Source organism: Armigeres subalbatus, chromosome 2 (assembly GCF_024139115.2).
Source record: "Armigeres subalbatus isolate Guangzhou_Male chromosome 2, GZ_Asu_2, whole genome shotgun sequence".
Classification (NCBI taxonomy): Eukaryota; Metazoa; Arthropoda; class Insecta; order Diptera; family Culicidae; genus Armigeres; species Armigeres subalbatus.
The window spans coordinates 196,925,095-196,945,115 of NC_085140.1; the positions used below are offsets into that span (position 1 = coordinate 196,925,095).

The 20,021-nt window shown below is 37.2% G+C and overlaps 1 protein-coding gene across 2 annotated transcripts; it reads right to left on the bottom strand.

The window, feature by feature from the left end:
• Nucleotides 1–2,216: 2,216 nt before the first annotated feature.
• Nucleotides 2,217–6,966, bottom strand: LOC134215705 (uncharacterized). 2 transcript variants are annotated; one of them, XM_062694832.1, is made up of 9 exons: nt 6,903–6,966; nt 5,407–5,627; nt 5,201–5,346; nt 3,558–3,648; nt 3,295–3,498; nt 3,069–3,233; nt 2,894–3,011; nt 2,714–2,832; nt 2,217–2,600 (listed from the first exon to the last, which is right to left on the bottom strand). In XM_062694832.1, the coding sequence occupies exons 1-9, from the start codon at nt 6,949–6,951 to the stop codon at nt 2,304–2,306; spliced, it is 1,410 nt and encodes a 469-aa protein (XP_062550816.1). In that variant the 5' UTR covers nt 6,952–6,966; the 3' UTR covers nt 2,217–2,303. The 2 variants fall into 2 exon arrangements, with proteins under 2 accessions (XP_062550816.1, XP_062550817.1); XM_062694833.1 differs by lacking the exon at nt 3,069–3,233.
• Nucleotides 6,967–20,021: the final 13,055 nt, after the last annotated feature.

A 20,021-nucleotide genomic window follows, 5' to 3' on the forward strand; every position in this document is an offset into this window, starting at 1 on the left:
GGGGGCATCGGATCGACATAAACGAAAGTATCGACAGTTCGGTTCCGTCGATCGTAAACGGCTGTCAAATGTATCGAAAATAGGCATGTGGAGTGTACACTAGAGACCTGAATTTATTATATTTAGAGAAACGCGAGTTGGAGAAACAACACGTAAAAAAAATTAATGTTATTTATTGCCCGTTGCATCAATTTTAGACTCTGGCGCAACTTCGTTTTGCTTCGAATTTTTGCACACCAATACATTCAAACTATCTTCGTAATTGTTTTTGTTGTTGTTATTTATCGAACACACATGATTTTGTTTACTCAAATAAACAATAAACAGTGTCAATTCATTCGTGTGTGTGACACGGGAAAAATATTCACGCAAATAATTTTCGCGCAGGAGTCTAATAATACTAAGGACACACCTGTAGTGGTACTTGTACCATGGTACAACAGGACAAGAAAATTATTCCAAGACTATCTTTAATAAAGACAATAATCGGTACGGTACTCATTTCAAGATTCTTGTACCATGGTACTTATACCACCAGTGTGTCATTAGTATAAGGCGGAATCTGCGCAATATTATTAATATTTCTAATACTTTTTTGCCAAAGCAGGCGCTCAATGATATGTATAAGAAAAAACTTATACATCGCGTTAGTCACATACATTCCGAAACTTATACTTTTCATTAACTTATGAATGTTATTAGCTTTTTGATATGGGATCATCCATTAGGTGGCATAATAAAGAGTATAAGTATTTTCGAATGGTTTTTTGCCATAACATACAGTCGGGATTCGCTGGTTGAGATTTTAATACTTGGGCCACTTTTTAGTTGGGCCTCCGCTGGTTGGGTCATGGCCCAACTAAAAAGCACCCGTACGTCAAAATTCAATGTAAACACGGAAAACGGATCGGCGTCACTGGACATCATTTGTGATGTTCAAGTCGAAATACACGTGTTCAAATGGCTGTCAGTTGGCCCAACTAAAAAACGAACTCGTTAGTTGGGCCGAGGTCGTGGCCCAACCAGCGAATCACGACTGTATAAGGTTATTTTTTTACGTGAAAGTTGGATTTTTCTCACAATCCATACGTTAAACCAAAAGATATTTTAGTTACTAGATAAAGATTGTCGCTGTCGTCGCTGTCCGGAACATATTTTGCTGGCGAGGATACACACTAATTTTTTATTGCTGAATTCCAGCAAAATTTTGCTGGTTTTTTTTGTGCTGTAAAACCAGCAATTTTTTCAGCAAAACCAAATGCTGGTTTATTCCAGCAAAACTTATTTCTGAGACATGACAGCTCTTATGCTGGAAGATCAGCAAAGCGAAATTTATTTTACTGTAAACCAGCAATATTCTTTTTGAGAATAAGACGGATCGTTTGCTGAATATTCAGCGAAGAGCAATTTATATTACTGTCAACCAGCAAAACTACATTTCAAAATATGACAGCTATTTTGCTGAAAATACAGCAATTTGATTTCGATTACTGATAAATCAGCAATTGCTAAGGGAGAAGCTTTTGCTGGATTTTCAGCAATTGACCTTTCTGCTCAAAAATTTGTATTGATTCAATCGATTCTTTAGCTTATTTGAGGTCAACTTTTCCAAAAAACCCTTATTGTTTGATGCCTCAACTATTTTTGAAATTTAAAATAAAAAAATGAATAAGCGCTGCAATTTAATTATGGTCTTACAGTCGCCCGATTTTGGACATAAATCAAGCCGATTCACACTGAAGCACTTTTTCATTTTTAACTTTCATTTTTAATTAGTTGGGAACTTCAAAAATATGGATTCTTTGGGTAAATTGACCTTAAATAAGTCAAAGAATCGACTGAAACAATGAAACAAGATACAATTTTTGCCTTCAAGGATTGATTTAAATTTTATAAAATTCCAGTAAAAGGATTATGGCATGAATTTTTGTTAATGTTGAAATTTCTGTCAAAACGACAACCTATTCGCTTAGCTTCTTTATATCAAGACATGTACTCAGAAGTTATAACAAACAGATGTTGCTTTCATCATTTAACCTAGCGCCTATCATGGGAATTTAATTTATGATAGAAAATACCAACTATAGATAGTAGAATATATTCCACTATCTATAATACCAACCGTTTCCCTATCTTGAATTCTTTCTTGAAACATAATGTGTTTTAAAAAAAGTTAACGTAAGTTTACTGTTCAATGCAGATTTACTGCCAAATCATTCTTTATTTTTATTCTATTAATCTTTATTTTTCGTACAAATTCCAGAAAACGAATCATCAATTTTCAAATTAACCAACCATCATTCTTATCTAAGCTGCAGTAGAAAACCATTGGTGGTAGTCGAAGGCTTGCTAACGTTAAGCACAGCCGATGTAAAAAAAGAAAAAAAGTTAGCCAGCGACTGTTCAAATTTCAAATTGAAAAAGTAGTGCGTCTTAATCATAATGAAGAATGCATTTTGAAGTTCGGATCCTCCTGAGAATATACGTTTTCCAACACGGATGTACGTTTCGCCCACGCAGTACAAAGGACCACGAACCACTAGAACTGGATTGTCGGTAGCCCGATAGGTTGCTGCAAAATGTTCAACGTTGTCTTCTGGCTGAAATGAATTTGGAAGAAATGGATTGGTGTCATTGCAAGTAGAGGTTTTTGTTACATATTTATTAATTATTGCCAGGGGCGGCCTTTGGACAAAGTTGTTAATATACTTACGTTTATCCACTCAACGATTCTTTCTAGCAAGTTAGCAATCGTTTTTGGGCCTTTGTTCGCTCGTTTCGCTCCACGTGTAGGGTTCTTTTCTTTAATAACGAGTAACAAGCGAATAAACTCTATTAAAAAAAATCACATCAGTCGAAATCATTGAAAAACATTGTAGTTTTTTTTTCTTACGATCGTCAATTGTTGGATGTAGATGGTTGAACTTGTCTAATATTTTGCCTTGCAAAGCACCCAAGACATCTTCATCCTTATTGGCAGATGGAAACATATTGTCGAAATCCAGGTTTATCTGTACATAATAATTAATAACATAAAAAAGAAATTCAGAAACAATGTCATTAGTTACCAGCGAGCCATCAAATGCCATTGACAGTGGAAACATTTCGATCATTTTTCCAGTGCAATCATCGTTCTGCCTGAGCTCATTACGAAGCATGACTGTTTTTATCCAATCCGCTCGGATGATTTTGAATGACTCCTCCGATGGCACAATGAATTTGAGCTTGTTAATCTAAATATGTATGTTCAAAAATAGAATATGAAACACATAAAAACACATGATATATACGTACTGTTTCCGTCAGATTATTATCTGTTGTACCCGGAAAGTTCTCTGGTGTACTGCTGGTTGATGGTATAGAATTCACGGTCTCATCTACACAAAGATTTTTGCGATGAATCTGCTTCTCATGCTTCTTCACTAAATATTCGATATGGTAGTGTAGTTTCCCACTATGTCTACCATAGCCTCTACCATTTGGATAAAACCATAAAGCCTGTAAAAAAAATGAACATTAATTGATTTTTCATAACATGTAGGTATGTACCTTTATACCTGTGGTATATCTGCACTCTCCGACTTCAGTATTTTGTATTTGTTCACCAAGGATGTAGCAACTATGTTTTTGTGGTGTACGCTAGGATGGCTGGAACCGTTCACAAAAATACATTTATGTATATACAAATGTATATTCAAATCAAGCAATATCAGACACCCCAAACTACATAAATATTGGCAATGTTGCTCTCGCTTATATTATCTTTTGGTCTTTATTTTTATTTAAATATGAGCCTTCAAGAGAAAAAAAAGATTTTTTTTTATTGTTCTATTTCGATTAAAAAATAGGTATTATTTCCATAATATACGCCCTCACTTGACCCCTGTCAACTACTGTCATCGAAGGGGAAATTATTTTTTAATTACGATCAATATTTACTTTCCATTCAAAATCTATGTATTGTCAATATTTTCCGGTCGTCTGGGGTCTGGCGAAATGGCCCCTCGCATAGAGGTCCGGTTGTGCTTGCGCTTTGTTCGTGTTGATATGTATGGAATAATACCTACAAACTATAAGAAGCATAACCGTTACTCGCGACGAGCAAATATATCAAGTGAAATATATATTAAGGCTCGATGCCCGCGTAGCGTCTTTTCAACTCTACGTGCAAGCGGCGGTAAAAGGACGCAGGTGTGAATCGGGAAAAAGCGTCAACGCCGCGCTGATGCACACCTGCGTTAATTTAACGCTGCATGCTCGTGGCGTTGAAAAATGGCTACGTGGTCATCGGCCCTAAGATTATAACACGTGTCCAATCTAACTTCGTGCCGCGTCGCATCGCGCAATGGTGTTCACATTAATCACAACCTTAACATCCCAGATCAGCTGAGACAACATAAACAAATTGTCCAAAATTCACATTCCACCAACACACTTGTAGTTGGTCTTTTTTCTCACCTTAGTATGTATTGTCATTGATTGTTGTCATTCTAAAAATCTAATAAGAATATCGATAATATTTATTTAACAGAAGTAATCTTCGGTCCTGCAGACTGACATCAAAATAAAAAAAAAATATTTAAACGTAATAAGCAATAAGTTATTTTGCTATAGTGGAACCAAATGTTTACTACCTGCCGTATGCTGGTAAGTTTTTTTTATACCTACTAGTATCTATCTTTCTTTGCACCAACAATTCTTGCTTTACGTTGCAGATATTTATAACCCACCCGAAACAGAAAAATATAGCGAGATGTGACTGCATGTGTTATATGATGTCGATAATTCTAAAATCATAAAAATCAGCCCTATTCCTAATAGTATGATAAAGAGTGAACTATTCTCGGCAAATCTATTGAATGTAAGTAGCTAACTAAAAATAGAAAATGCTCTGTTGTAGACGTGTACAAAGTTAAACTGAATTTAGTCCATATTCGAAGAAAATTATTTAAGCTCTTTTTAGTGGAATATCTTCACTGTCATAAGACGAGTTTAGTACGATTCCATTTAACTCCGTCACGTTGTATTCTTTTACAGATACGTATTTCGACCTCAACTGTCGAGTCAAGTACGAGACACTGAAGACGGCCTTACAGTTGAGGTCGAAAAATAATACAGCATGGTGGAATTAAATGGATTTGACTAAACTCGTTTTATGACAGTAGTCGATATTATTTAATTTAGTTCTAACATTACTTACAAACCAAACCGTTCGATGAGATATTCGCTGAGCACTTTAGTAACAGACTTGATCAGTTTACTGGTAACTGAGTTCTGTTCTTGTAATGATTGTATAATGTATCTTCCCTCCGGTGTTGCTTGAAACACCAAATCGATGTCAAATTCCTGAAATATAGAATATTGTAATTTACCGTTATTTGCAATTTCATGAGAATATAAAGTTACCTTCTCTAGTGAAACAGATGCATCTGCTTCAGAATCAATGTATTCGATATCTTCGTATGGAACGGAATCGCTCAAGTCCTTTTGTATAAATTTTGCTGCATTTTGTGATTCTTTTTGGAGCTTTTGGATTTTTTTTCGTTGACCGGTATTTAGATTCAATCTGTTGAAATCTGTTTCATCTAGCATAGCAAACGTTTCCATGTCGAGAATACCTTCCGCGTCTATTTAATTGGTGAATATTCAAAAATCGTCATTATAAATTTTACGTGAAATATAATGGTTCTTTTCATTATATTTTTTCCAAAACGAAAACGTCGTGTAGCAGTGTATTTGTGATAAGCCAACTAGCAATTGTTGATTCGTATTCTCGACTAAATACGCCTGAAGGACATCATCGTGATCGACAGTTTCCCATAACTTGATATGTATGCTGACAGCGTCCTTTATCACAATTATTTCCTGTATTTCTCCAAATCTAGGAAGTCCTTTCTGCTCATTACCAGAAACCATAACAACACAATTCTTTCGAAAGCGAATTCCATTATAGGTTATTTCTTTCGGACAAAAACAACGGTGATCCATATCTAAATCCAGTAGAGAAGCAGACAGCGTGTCTTTAATCAACATAATGTTTCCTGATTTATAACTCAAGTTCGTTTTGAATGGTTTTTCAGCAATGTTAACAGCTTGAGCAAATATTTGCCTTTTAGCTAAGCTAAAACAAACGTTCTTGTAGTTTCGAGCCACATTCATTTGTGATTTTATGGTTTTATTTTTCTGTTCAAAAATACGGCAATCATATTGCTCTAGTGGTCCGATTTCCTTAATGCACATAGGGTAGTGATAGAGGTGATGTAATTTGTTTGGGCGACTTTGAAATAACTCAACGAACATATTATAGAACATTTTAATGTTAAGCTCCAATTCCGCTATTAGATAATCTGGAACTGTTGGCGAAAATGATATTCGCGTTATGTTGATAAGTACGCTTATTAGTGCCATATATTTGCATTCGTGGGGTACTTTATGATTAAAAAGAAATGGAAACGATTGCAGCAGTAATAGATACTGCGATGCTGTTTGTCGCATCTTGTGTTTTGTTGGTTGTAGAAGCATAGGGGCAGTTATGTTGGCCGACGGTTTGTTTTTTCCGTCTCGATAGCCATAGCAGAATGTTTTAATACGATGATTTATAAAGTCAATTGAAAAGCCTAGTGTTTTATCCCTGTAATACTGTGCCAAAACTAGTTGTATAGTAACAGGAATCACCCCTTCTGCAAGATCATGCATGACATCAAATGAATGGTTGTTTGTCAAATGGAACTGTTGCAAATCATTCAGAATACACCCGTTTGGTTTGAGTCCACAATCTTTCGACATTATTTCTTTGTTTTGTAGACGACAAAGGTTTTCTTCATACCATTGGCGATCACGCAAGGGATAATTATTCGAATGAGGATCATTAAGAAATTCATTCCGGGTTATTGTACACTCACGACAAAAATAACTGGCAGACGGTCCCAACAGCCCGAACAGTTCGTGCATCGCCAACGTATCACCAGCCACAACAACAACTGTACCACGAATTGTGATTGTTTCGTCGCCCAAACAAACTGCTACGCCGTTTTCTAGTTTTTTTAGATCTTCGACAAGTGGTGCAAGAATGCAGTTGAATCCATGAAGTTTGGTATCTACAGACTTCGCGTAGATTAGAGGAAAAACCGATTTTGTAGATGAATTGAATCTTCGAGGAAGGTTTTGAAGTTTGAAATAAAATGCCGAAATTTTGTTATTTCCTGCTCTAGAGCTAAGTGCATTGCAAGGCTCAACATCATCTTCATAGATTATTATCCTGAGAGCATCTGGGTATGCTTTGAAAAAGTTACTGTGCTTGTAACTACTTGCGTCTGTGAATGATCGGTACGTTCCGATTCGTTCATTCTGACTGTCACACTCCGTTAAAGCTGACCGATTTTCAGGATTTCGTAGTATCATTTTCAAAGATTCAACTATCGGTATGTACTGAAATGTATCTTTAATCTATAAACAGAGTAAAATACACATTATAATTTCTTGGTTTATTCATACCGCTTATACATGTCTGTTTCATATAATAGTGGGGGTGGTCGTTATCGTATCATTACTTCATTCTAACCAAAATATTTAAATCAATACATCCTTTTGGAATAGTACAACAGTATTCGAAGAAACAATCTCATATGTAATAATTTGATAAAATCATATTTATAAAAACCAAATGAATAATAAATATTAATAATTATCATTTTAGTAGCTTGATGTTGAATTCAGAGGGAAGATGCTCTATTCAAATCACTATTCCAAAGTTGAACGTGATCAACTTTTAAATAAAGTGACTTGAATGGAGGAGTTTACATGTTCAATTCGCGTTCAAGCCAAGCGACTTACTACTTAACTGAACCGTCCAACCAAAGCTACATAATTTAATACATGAAATTACGTAATGAAACATCAATGTTGGAATGTGCGAATAGAGTGGGCAGTGTAATAGTAGTTTAATAAATTACCTTGATAGATATTTCTCTCCCCATAGCGAATCGCATACCTGTCCTTTCTCTTAGCATTATGGCTCGGGGTTCCGGAATTGTTCCAACTTTTTCGTTTAAGAAATCGCGTTGTTTAGCATGCGTCTTGACTTTTTTGAAAATGTCATCAAAACACAAGCTGTTTTGCAGCTCAACTACTCGTTCTGTAGGGATCTGGGGTGCATATTGGTCTAAGAAAGTAGATACTTTATGTCGAACTAAATTATTTATTTGTCCCACAATAGATTCACACAAATCCATCACTTCCTTAAGCTTCTTGTCAGTGAAAGAAACGTCTGCTTTTAACCGACAAACAGATATTGCTGCGAATTCCTGTATGGCCTCCAAAGTACAATATTCAATATCTGTTTCAGGGCTATCCTGCACAGAAATATCAGCAGACTGCTTGGTATCGACCGAATGTCGCATCGTTAAAAGGAACAGGAGATTGACTTCTTAATGGTTCACAGAGTGTATACAGATTCACCGAGTTTTGGGCAAAGGTGTTTCTAACGATGTGATGTTTTAAGTTTCCAAATGTTCTATAACTTATTCGACATCTTCCTTGCATCAAGTGAAATGAACAAGGCTTTTGTCGAAATCTTTTTATCGCTGTGTATTTTAAATGTCGCAACCTTCGATGTAACCTTCTACCCGCAGCTTGTAGAAGCATTTATATATCCGCCATTTTTTTTGTTCCTCCGAATCAAAATCCGTTTTGAATTTTTTTAAATTACTTACGAAACATATCCTCCACATCAAGAGTGTTCATCGTTTCGCAACGTTTCAAGAAGCTCCCGAGCTGAACGTCCATTTTATCTTAAACCGATTGCGCGAAAAACTGACAAACACGAGGAGAAGTTTGTTATTTGGCTCAACCAATGAACTGATTAAATTTCCAGTTTGACGGGTCGATCGTATTGCTGGATTTTCAGCAATACAAAGTGCTGGAATGCGTTCAGCAAAACATTTTACTGATTTTCGGCAAACATCCAATCGATTGCTGGTTCTCGATAATTTAATTAGTACTGAATGACAGCGAAAATAAAATAACTGATTACCTTTCAGTATTTTATTTTACTGTATTTCAATAACACTATAAAGAATGCTGTATTCCAGCAAATCAATGAATTGCTGAACCTCGTTCAGTAATTAGAATTGCTGGATGATGGGAATAAAATTTGGTAGGGGAGCTAAATGTCAAAGAAGGAAAATTCATACGATTTGACAGGTGTGTACTATAGATAGTAGAATCTATAGATGAGCGAATGCTGAGTCGATTTTTTGCCCGTGCCCACGCGCATATGACGTCACCCTTAAGCTAAACAAATACAACGGAACGCGACGAAACGGAAAATTTGACAGTTGGCCCATATATTTTCGTGTCAAATCTTTTCGTTCCATACTTGCTTCCATTGAAATCGTGACGTCATGCTCGTTTGGAGACACGTTTGACAGTTCGTTTGGAGACAGAGTTTATCTTCGCTCATCTATATATTCCACTATCTATATGTGTACCACACATGCCGCTCGGAAAGTTCTTCTAGAAATCTCGTGATATCTCTGAGACAAAAAATTAGTCTCCTAGATATTTTGGTCGATTTCTAGAACCTGTCAGACCTCAAATCCGCCTCAAATGCAACAACCGTTTAAACCGGTGTCTACCTCAAATTTTAGACGAGTGAACCGTTTGAACCGATAGGGATATGACAGGAGTGGTCTCTTAGATATTACCTCGATATCTTCTAGACTCGAATACCACGGTCTTCTAGACTTCTCCTAGATGTGGGTACCATGTTGCCTTCTTTTCTTTTCTCTGTTGATATTTCATTAAAATTTCGAAACACAGCTTTTAGGAAGATATAAAACATCTCTTTATTTTGTAAGAGTGATAATTATAACAAAAATATGGGGACAACTAACTACGGTACATAGTGGGTAATCAGTACATGCATCAATACACGATTCCATTTTCTAATGGAGCTATCACACAGGGCACAGTCAACCGGTCCTTATCGTCGGAGAATCGGTTTCTTTTTCTCAACGGCTGACTTGTGCCACCACGGTATACGGTGTACCCATAGAACGATCATAGTACCGCCTGAGTCAGCTGAAGAGGCCTTGATGATAGATCTTGTTGTCCCGCCGATGTGGTGCTCTCGTCTCCATTGCATTTCTTGGGTCACGATCCTTCCTACGAATATTCGCATCGGTGTTGATGGCTGGTATTTTTCTCCGAGGTCGCGGCAGAATATTCAGACGTAGCGTGTCTGAAATGTGAACGCGAGCTTCGTCCGATTCAATTAAACTATACCAATGGGTTAAAATGCCAATGATTTTAAGATGTCCACTGCACTTCGCTTAGTCACTATCATTTCGCCACGAATCTGCGCATCTGTTTTCACGGTGGTATTTTCCGCTCGATTTTTACGGCAAGTTGCCGTGAACGGATGGAGGATTTAGTGTACGGTGCGCGTGCGATGCAGTGATAGAGTAAAAAGATGGCGTGGCGCGTAGCATTTGAACCGTTTCGACGAGTGCACCGGTAGATACCACACAATAGTAAATAGCCAAAAGTACTTGCATTAAGTCTTTTCGAGGTAGATTCCTGTTCGCTTTAGATATTCTTCCATGCGGGTGTTTCGGACAGCAGAACAAAGGGAACCGAAGCGACAATCTTTATCTATAGTAACTAAATATCTTTTGTTAAACCTAACTTCGGAAGTGGTGTGCTGTTTTCATTTGGTGATGTATACAGCGCACTACTTCCGATGGTTTAACGTATGGATGTGAGAAAAATCCAATTTCGATGGCGGCTATAATTCGGTTTTCTACAGAAAAGAAAATCATTGATAGAATCAAAAAACCATTGGTTAAAATCAGCCTATTGACATCCTATTTTTGGCCATCGCCAGATCGTAGCCAGGATGTCCCGGGCTTTTTTCCATACTGCGTTTCAATGATGACAGCGGTCTATGTCTATTGATGATGATGACACCGCGCTTGTCCAAGCTCGTTAAAATAAAAGTTGCGTTGGTTCTTTTCGTAGAGAGTTGCGTATTTTGAAATAAAGTACACAACTTTTGCGTCAACGACAGTTCAAAAATGGCATCAACTCTGAAATTAAAAGTTTACATTTTCTAAACAAAACTATAGAATGTCTCCAAATGGTACAATGTGAAAGAAAGAGTGATTGTTTTAGGAAAACCGAGGAAACTGAATGAGTAATAAGACAACTTTCAAAAGATCGTAAATCAAAATAAACCAAGACAAAAATCTTGCTCCTTTTTGACTTACAACCTTTTAAACATTCATGTTTTAGACAGTTTGCTTTCAAAATCAACATTAAAATGGAAGTTTTATTATTCATTCAAAAATATGGAAAAGACATGCTGTTTTCAACGAAAACTATGAACTTTAAATTAAGAACTGTTGCCGTTTGAGTATCTCTGCGCTGAGAGTCAATACTGCGTTTCTGCCTGGTGCTGGAATGCGGAAGACATAGCAATTTCGAAATACTAGGAGAACATCTTCGGTGATTATCTATATTGCCGCCAATTTATTTTGATTCGCTCAGACAAACGATTTTCCACCTAACAGCCTGTAAACGTATACACACTCAAATTATGTAGATCTCGGCAAAATTTTGCCGAGATTCCAACAATCGAGATCTCGTAATATTTTTTGCTGAAGTTCGGTAATTACTTTACCGAAATTTCGTCAACATTTGCCGAAATTCGCAAAGTTGATTTTGCCGAGATCTCGGTAACGATTACCGATGACTCGTAAGGTTTACGAAATCTCGGTAAAATTTTACCGAAATTCGTCGAATATTACCAATATCTCGGCTGTTGGTTCTCGGCAATCGGTGAACTTAAGATTTTAAGTGTAGAACATTCATATATAACCTGGCGTACATTAAAGTTCGAAACCATGGTATTCTTGCGCACGAATGCACGGGCGTTCGATGTAGGTGAGCAGTGAATTTCACCATGAATAACAAAAAGGGGCGGCAGCATGAAAGTGCTCCAGTACCAAACAATTTGCGGAAACGGTCATGGCGATTCTGAAAAGGGAATAAGCAAATCAATTATTCGTTAGCCGAAGGTCGACGGTGCGTAATCACAGCAGGCTGGTCGTTAATGTAGAGTACTTACCTTTATCTCGAGGAGGCTTACAGAATATCAACCCTTGCCGCTGCAGACGTCGCAATCCAAACTTTTTAAAAATGTTTCGGATCGAATTCGAGGATCGGATGATAATTAAAAACAATACAATAATAATTTGATCACTTTTGCTGTCATTGAGTCCACTCGATAGATTTGACATCAGCTGGTGTTTGACTGTTCAACAATTTTATCGTAAAAGGAGAACAAATCTACACTCAAGAAAAACGAAAGGCACTTTTAAATTAAAGTTACCACAGTCACGATAATCAATATTACTTTTTTAACAAAAATTTGGCGCTTTTCAGATGGAAAGTACAGAATATTCAGTATCTATTTTTCTTTCTGTGTACACACTTAATTTTTATTACCGGCTCGGTTGCCAAATTACTCCAACAGCTGAGCTCTTGGTAGTCACCTCGGTAAACCACATCGAGAACCAGTGCTCGGTGCTGCATTCTATCGAATAAAATGTCAAATTTACTTAAATCTAGTTGCTTTGAGAATAGTCGTATGTAAAAGAGAGGCTCTCTTTGTTCACGCTCTCTTCGCTTGTACATAAGCTAGTTTGCATATTTTGACATTTCCACTTCAGAACGTAGAAAGCTAAAATCTTCTGATATCTGCCAAGAAATCTGAGGTAAACTTTATTATAGATCTGTAATAATCTAAAGAGAATGGAGGCAAGAGAGACTCTCTTTTGCACTACGACCTATTCTCAAAGCACTCTAAAAATTTCTGTAAAATGTACTGAGCCCTCGTCATATATACCAAAGCTCGATAAATCACTTGTCAAAAAAAATTAAGTATTACCGATTTCTCAGTACTTTTTAACTGTTGATCCGTACTTTTTGCGGATCATCTGTAAAATACCGAAGAGATTATAGCTGTGTTTTCTTTCATTCCAGACGTAATTACCCATAATTTTGGACTATAATTGGACCATCTCTAGATCATTCCTGATAATAAATAACGTTACATCTACTATTCAGTTTGCAGTTTAAAGGATGATAAAACCAACCTACAGAAATGGTTTTATATGGTACACTGTGTTTGGCAAATCAACCATATGAGTAATGGGCGGTTAAGTATAATTACTGTACAAAATAGGCTATTTCAGTACATTTTTCGATGCTTAAAGCAGACCCCACGACGGAAAAAGTTTGACAAACTCGATTATTGAAGAAAAGATTGATGGTGTGAGGCGAACCCAAAATATTAAAGTAGATATTGAGGAAAATCAGAAAAGTTTGATATTCTTTTCAATATTTCCCTCATCTCCCCCACTTTGCCACAGTCGATGACGTTGAGTGTGTCGTGTTTTGTGCGTTATACCTTTTGATTCGTATTAGTTCAGAAAAAATGAGTTTTCTTCAGCTACGCATGCCGACTAATCAGTGAAAATATTGAAAAGAAGTTTGATGAAAGTTTGACGAAAAAGTATTGCCAATATATGCCTCGTGTAGGGTCTCTTAACATATACTATGTTCACTTACAATCCTCGTTTTTGATAAAACAGCTTGGGTTATAATATAGATACAGTATAATGATATATGGATAAAATCGATGGACCGTATCTTTTACCTTTAATTTAAGACAACCATTGGCATTTTTCCTTTTGTGATGAAAACACGATAAATATGCAACATCTAATTATCTTTATTTTCCACATCACTAGTATGAAAGGCGGAATGTTCCTGATTAAAGTAATTATTATTATTTAATCAGACTAAGGCCGAAGAGGCCTGTGCGGTATATAAGACGATCCCCACCTGCGTAAATAAAGCAAAATAGCAACCTCTATCATGACGCGAACTCGCACCGGTCGTTGGTAAACGGGTTTGGGAAATGCAAACGCAACCTTCGGTGAATACGAGTTGGCAAATTTGCGACCCGCTCCAACCGTTGCCAAACCATCACACGGAAATAGAGTAACGCATAAATAAAAATGTGCCGTCTTCTGAAAAATTGTTCGGTTATTCATCATCAAAACCATTGTGATGGAGATCAGTTTAGTTTGGATTTCAACTGATTGGCGGCGCTAGTGCATATGAAATAACCTGATAGGTTTGATATCTCGAAATCTGGAATTTTTAGAATATTGGCGTCTTCTACAAAGTTGTTCGGGTGATCAAAACCATCTGACGAAAACAAGTTTAATTTGAAATACAATCGCGCGGCGCTAGTGAATGGAAATAACCTAAAGGTTAAATATTTCGATAGTTGAAATGTTAAGAATTGCCGTCTTCCACAAAGTTGTTCGGATGATTGAACCATCGCAGCGAAAGCAAGTTTAGTTAATAATACAACCGCTTGGCGGCGCTATTATTGGAAATAACCTCATAGGTCAGGTATCTCAAAATATGTAATTTTAGAATATTGCCGTTCTACAAAGTTGTTCGTGGTTAAAACCATTATGACCAACGCTGGTTTAGATTAAGATATAACCGCCTGGTGGCTGTGTATAAGAAATAACCTGCTAGGTTAGTATTTCGTAAACTGAAATTTTTAGAATATTGCCGTATTCCACAAAGTTGTTCGGTTTAGTTTTAAACACAATCGCTTAGCGGCGCTAGTGTATAAGAAATAAACTGATAGGTTAAATATCTCAAAATCTGGAATTTTCAGAATATTGCCGTATTCTACAAAGTTACTTGACATAAGACGAGTTCGTACAATTCTTAATTCCACCACTGGTTATACCTTTGACAGATACTTATTTCGACTTCTACAGTAAGGCCATCTTAGTTTCGTACTTGACTCGATTCGACTCAACTCGAGCGCTAACGAGTATTGCGGTTTCAAACTAAACTTCTGGTTTTGACTACCCTTTTAAATCTTACAAATAACCACACCTAAAAGATAATTCGGATAACTTTGTAGAAGATGACCATCTTCTAACTCTGGTTAGAAATATTTAACCTAACAGGTTATCTCATACACTACGCCGTTATGCTGTAAATTAAAACTAAACTAGTCTTCATCATAAATGTTATGGCTCGAACAACTATGTAGAAAACAAAATCTTTCTAAGTCTTATAGATCTCGAGATATCCACCCACTAAATTGCATATAAGCTAGCCCCTAGCAGATGTGTCTAGCTAATCTGATAATCACAAAATGCATTACGCACATACTTATATTACAAAGTTGGAGCGCGTTCTGAAAGATTTGAAAATAAATAATTTTTTTCCTGATTTATTTTATTTCCGTGTTTGCCTCAATACAACCGGATATTCACCACCGGTGCGAAGCATGATTGCACTTCAACAACCTTGATAGAAACAACCGGTGCGAGACCAGAGTGCATAAATAAAATATGAACGCATTTCGTTCCTATACTGACATTTGGATACACATCGTGGGATCGTCTAAGAGTCTTCTCCATTCGGCTCGGTCCATGGCTACGTCGCCACCACGCAGTCTACGGAGGGTCCGCAGTCATCTTCCACCTGATCGATCCACCTTGCCGCTGCGCACCTCGCCTTCTTGTGCCCGTCAGATCGTTGTCGAGAACCATTTTCACCGGGTTACTGTCCGACATTCTGGCTACGTGCCCGGCCCATCAAGTCGTCCGATTTTCGCGTGTTGAACGATGGATGGTTCTCCAACAGCTGATGCATTCGTGGTTCATTCGCCTCCTCCACGTACCGTCCGCCATCTGCACCCCATAGATGGTACGCAGCACTTTCCTTTCGAAAACTGCAAGTGCGCGTTGGTCCTCGAGCATCGTCCAGGTCTCGTGTCCGTAAGAACTACCGGTCTAATTAGCGTTTTGTAGATTGTCGGTTTGGTACGGCGACGAACTCTATTCGATCAGAGCGTCTTGCGGAGTCAAAGTACGTACGATTTCAGCCACTATCGTCTCCAATTTCTCTGCTGGTGTCATTTTCGGCAGTCACCAGTGAGCCCAAACAAGGGCGACACTTCGCTTTTATGGAAAAAATCCAAAACCTATCAAACTAAACATTTTTCAAATATCCTATCAAATTCATCTAAGCGTGCATTATCATCGTCTATTCTTAGATATCTGTTTCTAATCTTTTATATCCAGCCCGTGGCAAAAGATGCTTCTCAGCGTAGCGAACATCTTCATGAATATGTCCATACATTTTGAAAAGTACTTCTCCCGAATCGTTCCTTTATAAGCAACTGGTTTTATCAAAATATTGTTGGCTATACTTTTCAATTTGTTCAAAAATAATACCAGCAATTATGGGCATGAAAATATAATCTTAAACATCTTTCAGCACACCATTTATTTCATTTCAATTTCACTAATGAATGTTGTTCGATTTGCATCCGGACCATTTCAACTGTGATACTCAACACAGTATAAACAATAATAATATCTTTTGTTTGATTGGGGCAGGAGAACAGTTACAAAAATGATTTTAACGTTTACTGATTTCACCTTAGATTCCTTGTAAGTTTATATATCATCAATAACACTACATTCATGTCAACAAATTATTTGAAAACAATTTATAGATTTACAAACAAATAGTAAACAAAACACATGATGTTTATTCTCGTACAACAACATAATGAGCTGCACTCCGTGGACATAGTGCTATTGTCAAACCCCTTGCGGGAAGAAGAGGTGTTTATATCCCTTCAATTTGTAAAAAGGCCTTTACGAGAAGTTAGAAAAACAGCTGATTATGACAACGCATGAAATGTGATGAAATGATACAAAGAGATAGACCAAAACAAACAAGAATCTTTCGTGAACCCAGCCAACAGTACAGGACTGACAACCGCAGGGGACAAACTCTTTCGTTCTTGTTCCAGTTTCTGTACCGTTGGCCAAGTTCATCATGATGAATTTCTTCAAATGCCGCAGATGTGAAAACATCGTACGGATGATGCATTAATTTGTTTTGCACAGCTACGAATAAACAGTGCTTTTCGAGGTCTCCCTAATCAATGATCGAAAACGACATTAAAGCCGGAACCTCGACCTCGACATCCTTGGGCACATCAATTATTAATTTAATTTAAGTTTGGCGAAAATAAAAAGATATTATGTTTGTCATTATTGACAGCATCTTGACAGTGCTACGCGAAAATATCCTAAAATATCCGTTTCTATATATACTGATATGAAAAATTCCGCTGAGTATTACTATTTTGTAGACTACGCCAAGTTTTAAAACAACTACAAATTTTCAGTTAAGTTAACACGCATTCGGACAAATTCACCACTGATTCAGTTCATGCAACAACATTCCACCAGGGCCACAGTTGATTTTTACTGCACGCATGGTAAAATCAAACGGTTTGTTGTCTGCTGAAAATCGTCGGTGCGTATTAAATTAACCCTCAGAATGGTATTGTGTATCCGGAATAAATTTATAGCTTTTATACAGTTGGTTTTTGGTTATTCAGTTCCTAAAGATTAAAGCATCATTTTTTGATGAAACTTCGGAAGAGTTCGTTCGATTCCGGTACAGAGTTACTCGCCGACAATAGTTTCGACCGACATTTTTTTTGCGTGTAAGCATTTCTAAAAAGATATTTAGTTACTAGATAAAGATTGTGGCCTTGGTTCTGATTACTAAAATCACTGGTTTTATTTAAAGAACCGATTAAAATTCATACAACCCAGAAGAGCGACAGACCAGCACCGCCAGAGCTGGTGTAGTTTACTCACATTATGGATAAATTTATTTTGAAGTGTTTCGGAAAGTGTAGACTTTTTTGACAGACTTTTATTTACGTTTTATCTGAAAAGCAAAACAAAAAAGTTTTGTGGTTCCGCTCGGAAGCAATCTGCTGTGCGCCGTATAATCTAATTAATTCGTTTTCACTGTCGTCGTAACTATATTCTGGATTAAGGTTTTAATCCCGTAGTCGTCTGTGGAGGGAGTTGCAAGCTAGGTATTAAGAAGTCCGAAAACTACAAAAAATTGAGAAGTGAATGGCGCTGGAAAAACGAACACTGCCAGATCATCATCCAGGGTGAGGACAACTGCCGCTATACCAGTATCGAACGACCAACTTCAAAGCACTAGAAGCGCTCATTTTAATCAACGTCAGGCTAGTGTCGCAGAAGACTTATTAAGCTACCGCCCTCTGCAGGCTGGAATTGTCTAACAACCGCATTTAGACAAGACTGTGGATGGATCCACAGAAAACCCAAAGCATGATGGAGGAGAGACAATTATGTTTTGTTAGCTGATGTTTATAATTTAAATCTCGAAAAGACGGATCAGTCTGGAACAAGGAGAATGGAGAAGTCGATCGAGACTTCCACGAATGCACCGATGAGGATTTAAACGACGGAAAGGTTAAGCCGCAGTGATTGAAATTACTAGACAGGCTACCAAATAAGGTAAGTCACAAATTTTGTAGTTTGAATTGGTGATTTATACTACGCACTACGGCCTGAATAACATGTTATTCAAATTGTCGACAAACAAAAACCTCATCAAGATAGCCGAATAACATGTTACAAGGCCCTAGAACGAACATAGTTAGTCATCCTCGTTGATGTTTTAAGAATGTTCTGGGCTCTGAAATTATCTCGATTGTGTTTATGATTTAAAAATCTATACTGCCGATTTTGAAAGCTCATATACCAAATCCACAAACTATCTTATTTACATTTGATTCTATTCGCAGCGTTGCCGTCGTCCATTGTTTCACACTGGGAGAGTTGAGCTTCAATCTAAAGGATCTGATGCAGCAATCTTGCACAAACCATGTACAGAAGTGGACGAAACCAGAAATAAAGCATGCATGCCTTAATAAAGATTTATTGGCCTTCTAACATGGTACATATTTATAGCGATTCATGAACTAAATGTGACATGTCTTCAACAAACGTTCCTTTCTATGTAGAGTCCTTGAGCTTCCGAAGGTTTTTTCAGGATCCTTTGGTATATCAGAGGAATCCTTTCGGCATTTTAAAGAATCCTTTCCGTAGACACGTAGACTAAATTTTCACATTTTGAAACCCTCTTCCTTAAGACTAAGAAACCAATAATCTTCAAAGAACATTTTAAATATCATAATTGGATTATATGAAATGGATATCAGAAGGCTTCATTTTATTGCGTCGCTTATCTTCTTCTTACTGGCATTACATTCCCCACTGAGACATTGCTTCCTCGCAGCTTTGTGTTCATTCACTTTCCACCTAAGTTTCTATTCGTGTCATCATAGAGGCTAAAACGATAATACTGTTATCTGGGTAGGTCGTGACAATTTCCATACCGAAAAGTCTGTAACAGAATAACGTAGGTCTTGCTTTACGCATCTTACCGCTAGCTAAGGAGGGCATGGCTTTTGAAAGATAAATATTGCGGCGTTGTTTTGCGTATTTTCAACCTGTTTCCGGGTTGATTTCAAATGTAAAATCCACCGTTCCCTTGTTTTCGACCGATTGCGAGAAATTTGGAGGAAAGATGCATTAAACCCTATATTTTTGTATTGATTTGGTGATTGGGTCCTTGGGTACGGTTTTATCGAGAGGTCCCTGGGTCAAATGGGGTCAAAATAGGTCAACTTCCTTTTAATCGTAGATAACTAGTAGTAAATGCTCTTTATAATGATGCAATCGTTATTATTAATCATTGCAAAAGTGGAATGGAAACTGCATGTTTGGATCCGTTACAGATGCTCCGAACTTGGTTCCCCAGGAAGTGGTCACTTTTGAGTTGTTCTGAAACCCAACTTGCGACACATCAAACTTCATGATTTTCCAACACAAATATAATAGAAGGCATTTGCTTGTCTGCACATTAGCCACTTCGGAGTTTCCTGAACCTGATCAAGGAAGTGGTCTTTTTGAATGGTTTGACCAGCTTGCGACACATCAAACTTCATGATTTGAACACAATATAATTGAAACATTTGCAGAACTTCTGAGCGCATTGGC

What these genes read in the sequence shown, in the direction of transcription:
- LOC134215705 (XM_062694832.1), bottom strand. Translation starts at nt 6,951, where the DNA reads ATGCACGAACTGTTCGGGCTGTTGGGACCGTCTGCCAGTTATTTTTGT. An exon ending in CTCATCGAACGGTTTGGTTT is followed by an intron (nt 3,649 to 5,200) that starts GTAAGTAATGTT and finishes GAACGGTTCCAG; the next exon opens with CCATCCTAGCGTACACCACA. An exon ending in GAATCGTTGAGTGGATAAAC is followed by an intron (nt 2,601 to 2,713) that starts GTAAGTATATTA and finishes AATTCATTTCAG; the next exon opens with CCAGAAGACAACGTTGAACA.